This window comes from Lithobates pipiens, unplaced genomic scaffold, assembly GCF_037356315.1.
Source record: "Lithobates pipiens isolate NorthernLeopardFrog02 unplaced genomic scaffold, aLitPip1_a1.2 Scaffold_23, whole genome shotgun sequence".
Taxonomy (NCBI): Eukaryota; Metazoa; Chordata; class Amphibia; order Anura; family Ranidae; genus Lithobates; species Lithobates pipiens.
The window spans coordinates 333,952,691-333,965,338 of record NW_027507785.1 but is presented as its reverse complement, the minus strand read 5'-3'; the positions used below and the strand labels follow the sequence as shown (position 1 = coordinate 333,965,338).

At 45.7% G+C, this 12,648-nt stretch overlaps 1 protein-coding gene across 1 annotated transcript in view; it reads left to right on the top strand.

The window, feature by feature from the left end:
* The window catches only part of RNF220 (ring finger protein 220), a gene marked incomplete at its 5' end in the record, with an annotated part of 71,103 nt that overhangs the window by 50,169 nt on the left and 8,286 nt on the right, over nucleotides 1-12,648 (top strand). The window contains 2 exon segments of the mRNA XM_077450745.1: nucleotides 8,498-8,606; nucleotides 11,834-11,908. Coding sequence (XP_077306871.1) covers nucleotides 8,498-8,606; nucleotides 11,834-11,908 — 184 coding nt within the window.

Genomic DNA, 12,648 nt, shown 5'->3' with positions numbered 1-12,648 from the left:
TGTACTGTACAGGTACCTGCACCCCCCTCCCCCCTGAAAGGTGCCAATTGTGGCGCCGGAGGGGGGGGGGGGTTCCGATGAGCGGAAGGTCCACTTTAGGGTGGACCTCCGCTTTAAAGATGTATGCATTGAAAAACGCAAAATGTACCTGCAATATGCAAACTTCAACCTGCACAAGTGTGAATCGGATCTTATTCTGTCTCTCCTAAAAGGCCAGCATACACCTGTGCCAATAGTGTGCTTGTTTCCTGGGAAAACCTGGCCCAGGCTCTGCCATATTAAACAGTTGCACGACCTCGCTTTGCCGCAACCCTGTAACTTTTAGGGCCGGTTCACACAGGGGGCGACACGACTTGCCGTGCCGCGACCTGACAAGTTGCCCCCGTTCTGTACTACGGAACCGTTCTAAGAGGAGCGACTCGAGTTGCTCCGACTTAGAAAAAAGGTTCCTGTACTACTTTTGGGCGACCTCGGGCGACTTGCATTGACTTCTATACAGAAGTCATTTGCAAGTCGCCGCTGAGGTCGCGGCACGGCAAGTCGTGTCGCCTCGTGTCGCCCCCTGTGTGAACCGAGCCTCACACAAACCTATATTGTTTGGTAAAAACAAAAACAAAAAAAAAAACAGACATGTAGCAGAATATATTTTGTCCTAAATTTATTAAGGCATTTGATTTTATAACAAAGTAGAAAATATTGTATTTCTTTTTGTTTTTCTATAAATATTATATAAATAATATTAATATAATATTATATAAAATATTTATATAATAAAAAAAACACCACCAAAAGAGAGCTTCATTTGTGTAAAAAAAAAAAACAAAAAAAAAAAAAAAAAACAACAAAACAAAAAAAAAAAAAAGTAATTTGTGCAGTGCCGTGCTAAATAACATAAAATGGTCATGAAGGGGGGTAAAACCCTCCATAAGTCAGGTGGTGAAGGTTAAAAGAAGCGTTTCGAATTGGTGAAAGATAGAAAGGATTGGCTCATCTGTGGGTGAAGTTTTCCTTGCGCCTTCAGGGTTACAGTGTGTCGGTGTGCAGACGGCTGTACCCCGATCTCCTATATATAATGTATATAGTTCCTCGCAGGTCAGAGTAAACCTCGGGCTCCATCCCCGGCGGAGGTGTCGGCTAAGTGGCGTGTACATTTCACCTTTGCACCTCGTCTGAACAGCGGCCATGCGTGGGGTGTGCTGGAAGCTGTGCGCATTTTCCAGCAGATCACCTAGGATGGATGTGGAGCGGCTTTGTATCTCTCTACCTAAAGTTCCAGCCTCCCGTGCCAAGCCTGTCAGCATCCCTCGCAGAGGTGGAGGAAGTTTGGGGGATGCCGGTAATTATTGGAATTAGAGGGGAGACGTTTTCTGCAGTGTTGAAAAGTCAAAGCTTTAGCCAAACTTAACACCAGAACCTCTATTCACATTCATTTACCGGGCGGGGAGAATGAGCGGGTCGGGAGGTGAACTCTGCCCTCTGTACTTTGCAGCGGGAACAGATCGCTCATTATAGGCTGGGTGTTCTCTGCTTATAGGACTGCTTCTGTGCAAGGAGTTTGTGTCTGCTTCTTATTGCTCTTCTTTCTTTCTTTCTTTCTTTCTTTCTTTCTTTCTTTCTTTCTTTTTTTTTTCTTCCTTTCTTCTTCATTTTCTTTCTTTCTTCTTTCTTTTTTTTTCTTCCTTTCTTCTCTTTTTTTTATTTTTTTTATTTTTTTCTTCCTTCTCCTTTTTTCTTTCTTTGCCTTTTTTTTTTTTTTTCTTTCTTTGCCTTTTTTTTTTTTTCTTCCTTTCTTCTCCATCTTTTTTTTCTTCCTTTTCTTCATCTTTTTTTCCTTTCTTCTTTTTTCTTCCTATCGCCTCCCTTTTTTCTTCCTTTCTTCTCCATCTTTTTTTTCTTCCTTTCTTCTCCATCTTTTTTTTCTTCCTTTCTTCTCCATCTTTTTTTTCTTCCTTTCTTCTCCATCTTTTTTTCCTTCCTTTCTTCTCCATCTTTTTTTTCCTTCCTTTCTTCTCCATCTTTTTTTTCCTTCCTTTCTTCTCCATCTTTTTTTTCCTTCCTTTCTTCTCCATCTTTTTTTTCCTTCCTTTCTTCTCCATCTTTTTTTTCCTTCCTTTCTTCTCCATCTTTTTTTTCCTTCCTTTCTTCTCCATCTTTTTTTTCTTCCTTTCTTCTCCATCTTTTTTCTTCTTCCTTTCTTCTCCATCTTTTTTTTCTTCCTTTCTTCTCCATCTTTTTTCTTCTTCCTTTCTTCTCCATCTTTTTTTTCTTCCTTTCTTCTCCATCTTTTTTCTTCTTCCTTTCTTCTCCATCTTTTTTTTCTTTTTTTTTTTTTTTTCTTCTTCTTTCTTCTTCGTGGAGTGGTGCCCCCAGTGGTCAGATCACTCTGAGAATAAAGTTCATGCAATGTACCTGAATTCTGCATGAAAGTTGTCACTGGCATGCGCATTTTTATTCAGATACAATATATATATATATATATATATATATATATATATATATATATATATATATATATATATATATATATATTAAACACATAGTATAAAATGGAAAGGCAGTGAGGTGGAGAGGGTACAAAAAAAACTCCTCTTAGTTGAACAGTTCAGCAAAATAAAAACCATTTCCTGGATATATTCTTGTCCAATCTTTTTCTTCCTTTTTTTTTTTTTTTTCCTTTTTACATCCTGTCATCAGAGTAGTTCAGTGTCGTCATAATGACACTGTACTATGGGGATTGATCAGGATTTTTTTTTTTTTTTTTTTACATTGTTATTGCTTTTATTGTGATGAGCGCTGTAAAAACAATAGCTTTAGCCGTCATGAATGGGTTTCCATTCATGAACAGCATGCTTTTGATTGTGATTGGCTAAGCAGCTAAACCGGTAGCCCAGGTACCATGTGATTGCTGTGGGACAATCCACAGATTGTGGAAAGCCATTCAGAGCAGGTTGTTTACAATGTTATCATGTGTCCACTGTGATCAATCAGCAATCACATGATACCCGGTTACTGGTCTCAGTAGTCGCAGGAGGAGCGTGCTTGTAAATTGCAGCAGGCTCAATCGTGTGTGTGTGTGTGTGTGTGTGTGTATATTTATAAAATGTATGTGACTGAATCTGCATGTGCCACCCCACTAGTGTGAATGTGCTGTGTGGCGGGGCAGCAAATGGTTTCAGCACCGCTCCAGGCAAAGAAAAATCGATCCCTTGCAGCGGGGCTGTGCCTGCAGAGTCAATTGCTTCTTTGTATCTATGGCAACAATAAAGGTAAATATACTTACCTGATCCTCCACTCCTCTTAGGAGCTTCTACACGCATCCCAGTGTTCTACTAGCACTTTAGGATTCTGACATCAAGACCAGAGCAGGGTCCATAGCCACAGTTCATGTGCCCCTACCCCCGCTTGTGTGTGGCCGCCTCCCCCTCTCTCTCTTTTCCCCGTAACAGTATAATGACACTGATGCAGTTTGGTGCAGCTTTCCAGTTCCTGTCTCTCCGGGAGGGTGGTGGTGGTGGTGGGTGTTGTGGAATCAGCGTGACCTCTAGTGTTCCCACCTGGTGTTTGCTAGGAACTTGTATGATCTCTGAAGTATTTTGTTTGGAAAGCACAATCCAGAGTCAATTAAGATTCTACTCTGCAAATTCAAAGATAATTTAATTAACAGAACGGCTAGGAAGAGTCCTTGGGGACGGCGCCGAGATTGCTCAATTTAATTTTCAGCAGCAAAATAAAATTGGGCTGTGGGTAAACTTATGACAAATGAGAGTCAGTTGGGGGCGGATGGGGGGGAATACTGCCATTTATTGGGGTCACCCACATCGTCGGGCATTCTCTCATCATTTAATCCGGTTGATTGGGGGCAAATATCACAGAGTGAGCGTTCTGTAATTAATATATCGGGGCATATGTTGTCATTAAAAGGTAATTTTCACTACACATTATTGTGGTGTTTTAGGATCACAGAGTGCCAATGTGTGTTCTGGGGACCCGAGTGGCAGGGCGTTATTGTTCTGGGACTTCTGAGTGTTGACTTGTCCTCGTTTTTGGTGCCCGCATGTCAGTGGGCCATTGTTCTTGGACCCCTAAAAACAGTGGGGTTCATTTATTGAAGGCAAAAAAGACTATGCACTCTACAAAGAACCTAGTAAATGAGGGGAAGCTTCACTTTGGAAAGAATACCCAATCACATGCAAGAGGAAAAAACAGCATTTTTGCTTGCACATGACAAGTGTCGGGGTGTCATTGTTCTGGGACCCCAAGTGTTGGGGTGTCATTGTTCTGGGACCCCCCTAAAGGTCGGGGTGTCATTGTTCTGGGACCCCCCAAAGGTCGGGTGTCATTGTTCTGGGACCCCCCAAAGGTCGGGTGTCATTGTTCTGGGACCCCCCCCAAAGGTCGGGGTGTCGTTGTTCTGGGACGCCCAAGGGTCGGGGTGTCGTTGTTCTGGGACGCCCAAGGGTCGGGGTGTCGTTGTTCTGGGACGCCCAAGGGTCGGGGTGTCGTTGTTCTGGGACGCCCAAGGGTCGGGGTGTCGTTGTTCTGGGACGCCCAAGGGTCGGGGTGTCGTTGTTCTGGGACGCCCAAGGGTCGGGGTGTCGTTGTTCTGGGACGCCCAAGGGTCGGGGTGTCGTTGTTCTGGGACGCCCAAGGGTCGGGGTGTCGTTGTTCTGGGACGCCCAAGGGTCGGGGTGTCGTTGTTCTGGGACGCCCAAGGGTCGGGGTGTCGTGGTTCTGGGAAGCCCAAAGGTCGGGGTGTCGTGGTTCTGGGACGCCCAAGGGTCGGGGTGTCGTTGTTCTGGGACGCCCAAGGGTCGGGGTGTCGTTGTTCTGGGACGCCCAAGGGTCGGGTGTCGTTGTTCTGGGACGCCCAAGGGTCGGGTGTCGTTGTTCTGGGACGCCCAAGGGTCGGGTGTCGTTGTTCTGGGACGCCCAAGGGTCGGGGTGTCGTTGTTCTGGGACGCCCAAGGGTCGGGGTGTCGTTGTTCTGGGACGCCCAAGAGTTAGGGGTGTCGTTGTTCTGGACCCCTCAATTGTTGGTAAATCTTATGCTGGCCATACACTATACAAAAAATAGTCCGAAAATCAGTTAGACAGTTCGTTTGTTTTTGGGCCAGTTAATGGGCACAAAATTGAAGTCGAAAGTCGAAGGACAAGTTTGGAAATTTTCTGCCGAATGAGCGATAAATTGAAAGGTTAATGTGTTTCCCGTCTGAACTGTCTGCACTTGGTACATATATAAAAAGAAATGAACAGAAAAATGCATTGATTTATATCCACTGAACGATCTATCGGCCATTACATGGTGACGCGATCGTTTGCGCTCACGGGCGATCTTGTATAGTGTATGGCCAGCATTCGTCTCTATCGTCATCTCTTGGCAGTAGCAGGGTTAAGCAGCCTCCTGCCATGTGTAACCAGTAAGACCAGCCTGTTCCCAGCAGGCCGTCTCCCCCAGTTTATCCTGTCTGTTCTAATAAGGGAAGACAGAGCGGGGAGTTTAGCCTAGTTTGCAGACAGCGGGGGGTAAGTGGTAGAGAGCGTGTAAAGCCGTTCCCTTGTCCCGGGGTCTCCGCAGAGCTTTTGATTAGCGGCAGATGAAGGCCCCTGATCTGAGGAATCCTCCCTTCGCCCGGCTCCCTTCTCTTGTTAATAAATGTATATTTAACAATGTCTGGGAGCCTATGAAGTGATAATAACTAAATCAATACCTTTGCCATTGATTCGTCCCGGCTCCCCGCAGCGTGGCACAGCGAGTGATGCGCTAATTTTCCAGCTAACTAGCGCCCTGATCTGCAGTCCGGCTATTGATTGCTTTTGTATCAGACCGGCTCTAAACTTTATCCCCCCGGCGTCTGTATAAATCATTCCGCACCATCTCAGCGCCGTTGCAAAAGAAACCTACAGATTTTACTCGCCGAGAGAAAGGCGCAGCTAATGTTCTGGAAATGGCTCCGCAAATATTTCCATCCCTTCTGTGTCTTCTATCCACACCGCTCTCCACTGGTCTTCATGTCTGTGGTGGAGGCCAATGGATGATCAGCTGATTGTGCCCAACGTTCGTGTTTTTTTTTTTTTTTTTTTTTTTGTATTATTATTTTTATTTTTATTTTTTTTTAGTTTTTTTGTACAAACCTTAAAATGAAACGCAATAAACCGGAACCAGGTGAGAGACTTCAGCTGTGATACGTGCAGAAAGGTGAGACTAGAAGTATTTGAAAGCGCAGTAAGCTCTTCAAGAATATTTTTTTATAAGGAATGTGACTTCTGGGGCGTTTCCCCTCTAACAACCCCCTCCGCACCGTTTTTTCAGTGGTGTTTCTTTTTTTATTTCTTTCTTTTTTTTTTTTTTTTTTTCTTTGTTTTTATATATTGTTTTTATTTTTTGTTTGTTTTTTTGTGTTTTTTGCGTTTTTTTTTTTTTTTTTATTTTTTTTTTTTGTCTTCCGTTTTTTATTTTATTTTTTGCTTTTCAACTGTTTCCTGTATGGTGAAACATCAGCAGACAAAGACTGAGTCTGACACCCCCTTTCTTCTCCCTCCTTCGTTTTTTTTATATTTTATTTATTATTTTTATTTTTTATATTCAAGTATAAAGCATTTTTTTTTTTTTTATATATATATATATTTTGGAAGCGGTTGAGATAGCTTAGATGCCCTGTCAGGTTTTTATTGCTGCCGGCGCCCCTGTCCCCTCTGTGCATGATATCCCAGTGCAGTAGGTGGTCCACAATCGGTTAAAGCCAATCGTTTTAACTCTCCTTTTTTATGTTTTGGCATCATGGGTTTGGCCATTGCCATCTTTCTGTATTGCAGAATGTCCCTTGCTGAGGCTTGTAGTTCTACACCGGCTGCAGCCATTGTGTTCCATACAGAGACGCTGTACATATGAATGGATAGCTTTGTCTGGTTCTCTGTATGATGTCGCTGACTCTCTTTGTGATTAGATTTTTGGGGCAGGTGGCATGCAGATGTGGTTGTTGTACCTCTAAACCACATGCCTTCTCTTATTCACGCGATTTTGGGCTTTATGGTCCTTGCGATGCGTCTCGCCACCAGTCCAGTTTTATTGATGTGCTGGGAGGGCTCTTACTTAAAGTGGAGCTCCACCCAAAAGGAGAGGCTACTCTTGTCTGCCAACTATGACACCTTTTTTTTGGGGGGGGGGGGGGGGGATGGGTACCTGGTTTTGACAGGTACCCGCTACAACTTCCAGCTGACTTCGCCATGGCCTCCAGCCTATTCACAGAGCGCAGCACGCTTTGCGCAGTAGCGAACCGGTTGTGAAGCCGCGAGACTTCACTGCCAGTTTCCCTTAGTGGGGGTGGCGGCAGAAGGTGAGTAAAAGCTGGATTCCTGGACAGGTAAGTGTTCTAATATAAAGTCAGGAGCTACAGGATTTGTAGCTGCTGACTTTATTATTTTTTTTCTGAAGGAGCCTGGAGCGCTGCTTTAATCTGTGATATTTATTTTCTTTATCGTACATCACGGGACACAGAGCACTATTCATAACTATCTGGGTTATGCGCTACCTTTAGATGATTGGACACTGGCAACCAATAGCAAGAAGGTTCCTCCCATAGAACCCCTCCCATATGGGAATTACCTCCGTTTTTTTTCGCCAGTGTCTTGAAGGTGATGGTCATGGCTGTTGACACCACAGGGACACTACTAATTAACCGCTTAAGCCCCGGACCATTTGGCTGGCCAAAGACCAGAGCTCTTTTTGCCATTCGGCACTGCGTCGCTTTAACTGACAATTGCGCGGTCGTGCGACGTGGCTCCCAAACAAAATTGACGTCCTTTATCCCCCCCCCCCCCCTCCCCACAAATAGAGCTTTTCTTTTGGTGGTATTTGATCACCTTTTGCGTTTTTTTTTTTTTTTTTTGGCACTATAAACAAAAAAAAAATCGACACTTTTGAAAAAAAAAAATTTTTTACTTTTTATAATAAATATCCCCCCAAAAAATGTAAAAAAAATTTTTTTCCCCCCCTCAGTTTAGGCCGATACGTATTCTTCTACATATTTTTGGTTAAAAAAGAAATCGCAATAAGCGTCTGGTCTGCGCAAAAGTTATAGTGCTTACAAAATAAGGGATAGATTTATGGCATTTTTATAAAAAAATAATTTATTAGTAATGGCGGCGATCAGTGATTATTTTTTTCTTTTTTTTTTTCAGTGCTTTACTTTACGTTGGGGGGGGGGGGGAGAGACGCACGCTGGGGGTGGGTGGAGGACGGGGACGCGCTCGGGGGGGGACGGGACACATGCTGGTGGGGGGGACGCGGGGGGTGGGGGGGGGACGCTCTGGGATTGAATGCAATATGTGTAGTAAATTCTCTGGTTTCTTTCTGCACACACAACCCCCATTACCTGTTCCATGATTTAGGATTCTATGTTGCTTCAGTTCCCTGTATTGTGTATTTTTACTTGTGTATCCTTCCTGTTTATATTAATGGATTTTGATACAAAATGCTTTTGTCTCTCTCTTATCCCAGGATCACAGAAGAGTCAACGGTGACAACGTTTGAAGCATTAAAGGCACGTATCCGAGAGTTGGAAAGACAGCTCTCCCGAGGGGACCGCTACAAATGCCTCATTTGCATGGTGAGTGGCATATCCTTGCTGGCAATCAATGCAGTCATGTCTTGATAGGTGGTGGACGTGTGGTGCAGATACAGCCGTGTCAGCGGGATTTGCCAAATCCTGGTGCATTTTCGGGCTTTGTCTGGTCAGCATTTCTTAGGGACAGGATGTCAGTAGCCGTGACCTTTACCCTGCACTCCAGGCCTGACCTTTAAAGGAGACTCAGGGTGACAGACACGATTATTGAAGAGGACTAGAAATTAGTTTGTACGGCTTCCAAAATCATCTCTATTCATTGACTAAATATAGGCATGCCTCCATACAAGGGCTTGGGGGGTCATCAGCATCCCACCCCTTTGTTTACGTCGGCTGCTGACCAGTGAATAACCTGGCTGATTGGACTAAAGAGCTTTCTGATGTTCAGAGTCAAGTTCAGAAGACACCCAAGAGCCTCTCTATTGAGGACATGTATGACGAACCTGTGAATAAAAAGGCAAGCAGAGGAACATTAGGCCTGTGAAACGTGGGAGGGGGGTACAGGCAGTACACCTATACTAGGCCCCATCGGATGAGCAAGGGGGTCCCAGGTGCGGCTTAGAAGCAGGATAAACCCCCATGCAAATGGGGTTTGGGAGTGGCAGTCCTGTTCGCACCCTACTAATGACATATGAGAAGGAGCAAGATCAGGAGAACTGAGGGCCAGGGCCTCCTATAGGGGTTCAGTCAGTACTGCCATATTGGGCCACATCGTGTCAGTGGGGGGGGGGGTCTTCAGATTTAAAAGCAGGATGAGCCCCATGTAGATGAGGTCTGGGAGTGGTAGTTCTGTTCCTACACTCCTGATGACATAGGAGCAGAGGGAAGATCAGAAGCACTGAGGGCAGGGCTTCCTATAGGGGTTTAAGCAGTACTACCATATTCGGCCGCATCAGGTTTTCTGGGGGGCGGCAAGTGGGTTCAGATTGGAAGCAGGATGAGCCTCCATGTAGAGGATTCAGATTGGAAGCAGGATGAGCCTCCATGTAGAGGATTCAGATTGGAAGCAGGATGAGCCTCCCATGTAGAGGATTCAGATTGGAAGCAGGATGAGCCTCCATGTAGAGGATTCAGATTGGAAGCAGGATGAGCCTCCATGTAGAGGATTCAGATTGGAAGCAGGATGAGCCTCCATGTAGAGGATTCAGATTGGAAGCAGGATGAGCCTCCATGTAGAGGATTCAGATTGGAAGCAGGATGAGCCTCCATGTAGAGGATTCAGATTGGAAGCAGGATGAGCTTCCATGTAGTGGATTCAGATTGGAAGCAGGATGAGCCTCCATGTAGAGGATTCAGATTGGAAGCAGGATGAGCCTCCATGTAGAGGTTTCAGATTGGAAGCAGGATGAGCCTCCATGTAGAGGATTCAGATTGGAAGCAGGATGAGCCTCCATGTAGAGGATTCAGATTGGAAGCAGGATGAGCCTCCATGTAGAGGATTCAGATTGGAAGCAGGATGAGCCTCCATGTAGAGGATTCAGATTGGAAGCAGGATGAGCCGCCATGTAGAGGATTCAGATTGGAAGCAGGATGAGCCGCCATGTAGAGGATTCAGATTGGAAGCAGGATGAGCCTCCATGTAGAGGATTCAGATTGGAAGCAGGATGAGCCGCCATGTAGAGGATTCAGATTGGAAGCAGGATGAGCCTCCATGTAGAGGATTCAGATTGGAAGCAGGATGAGCCTCCATGTAGAGGATTCAGATTGGAAGCAGGATGAGCCTCCATGTAGAGGATTCAGATTGGAAGCAGGATGAGCCTCCATGTAGAGGATTCAGATTGGAAGCAGGATGAGCCGCCATGTAGAGGATTCAGATTGGAAGCAGGATGAGCCGCCATGTAGAGGATTCAGATTGGAAGCAGGATGAGCCTCCATGTAGAGGATTCAGATTGGAAACAGGATGAGCCTCCATGTAGAGGATTCAGATTGGAAACAGGATGAGCCTCCATGTAGAGGATTCAGATTGGAAGCAGGATGAGCCGCCATGTAGAGGATTCAGATTGGAAGCAGGATGAGCCGCCATGTAGAGGATTCAGATTGGAAGCAGGATGAGCCTCCATGTAGAGGATTCAGATTGGAAGCAGGATGAGCCTCCATGTAGAGGATTCAGATTGGAAGCAGGATGAGCTTCCATGTAGAGGATTCAGATTGGAAGCAGGATGAGCTTCCATGTAGAGGATTCAGATTGGAAGCAGGATGAGCCTCCATGTAGAGGATTCAGATTGGAAGCAGGATGAGCCTCCATGTAGAGGATTCAGATTGGAAGCAGGATGAGCCTCCATGTAGAGGATTCAGATTGGAAGCAGGATGAGCCACCATGTAGAGGATTCAGATTGGAATCAGGATGAGCCTCCATGTAGAGGATTCAGATTGGAAGCAGGATTAGGCCCCATGTAGAGGATTCAGATTGGAAGCAGGATGAGCCGCCATGTAGAGGATTCAGATTGGAAGCAGGATTAGGCCCCATGTAGATGATTCATCTGGGAGTGGCAGTCCTGTTCCACCCTACTGATGAGATATGAGAAGAGGCAGGAGCACTGAGGGCAGGGCCTCCTATAGGGGTTAAAGCAGTACTGCCATATTGGGTAAACAGGGGAGGGGGGGGGGGGGGGGTCAGATTGGAAGCAGGATGAGCCCCCCTGTAGATGTGGCCAGGGTAGACTTTATTGGGCCCCATTATTTCTTTTAGCGGCCCTTGTCCTCGAGTGTGTTGTCGCTGCAACTGACTTTCACCATTATTGCCTTACCACGTCTTGGTGTGCACCGTGATTCTGTGTGGAGAGGGCCGTCATGGTAGAGATGTCCCCCTGATAACTGGTGGGGGAATGATGATGAAGCAGCAGGAGAGGTGGAGGAAGCAGAAATCCACAGAATGAATGGAGCAGAAGCCTGGAGATTCTTGTACAGCTTCCCCTCCAGCGAAGAGATACACATTTTAGAACAGGATATCCTGATAACTGTAGTGCCCATCTAAAGGGGGGTGCTTGGGATGCGAGTCTGAAGCGGTATCCATTGAAAATGGATCTGACGGCTGATCTAGCCCAAATACTCTAACTTTTCCCTGTGGCCCTATGAGAGGCGTTGGGACCCCATAGGATATAATTGTAGCTTTTTTGGACTGTTGTTCTGCCCTTTTTACACATAAATCACAGCTGAGTAATGTTTTAATGGTGGAATGTCTGTAGAACTAATTCCTGTGTTCTCCTCTCCAGGATTCGTACACAATGCCCCTGACGTCCATTCAGTGCTGGCACGTGCACTGCGAGGAATGCTGGCTGCGCACTTTGGTAAGGCCCGGGGCCATTTCACAGCCATTCTGGGTGGAGGTAGATGGGGGGGCGCTCTAATTACGGAACAGAAAATCTGTTTACAGTTTTATAAGCGCAGCCGTTCTCCTGCGGGCGGATTACTTCAGCTTCTCTTACATTGTTGGGTTCTCAGCACTGCAGCCTCACATCATTAGCTCGACTCTTTCATGTCGTCCCAGGATCAGGGCCCGGCCTAGACGCCTCTAATTGGTGCAGTTAGTCCCGTCTCTGGAGAGTTTTCAACTTCAGCAGGGTCTGTAAGATGGGTGGGCAACCTGTGAATCCCTCAGGTTGTGAAGAACTACAAATCCCAGCATTCACTGCCACTGAGGAGGAGGTTTCTGTGACAGCTTCTGGCTGCAAATGCTGCACAATGGTTCTAGGTCCCCAAGTAGGGAAGTTAGGGAATTGCCATGGCAACCAGACTAGTTGGATTTAAAAAAAAAAAAAAAATGAGAGCTCCTATGTAGTACCCAGTGTAGATTTCTTTTGAAGGTCCTCTGCAGGCAAAAATGATCCCGTCTCTGAATGCATGCAGCACTTTTTTTTTTGTCCTTTGATTGTTTTATTTTTTCAACTTCTGAAAAAGACATACTCGCTTAAGTCCACAGGCTGAGCCCATCATGGAATGGCCTACCAATCCTTAACTGTCCCCTTGCACTCCCATCACTCCTCTGGACCCTGAGAGGACCCCCCTCTGGTCAGGCAGTGACGTGGAT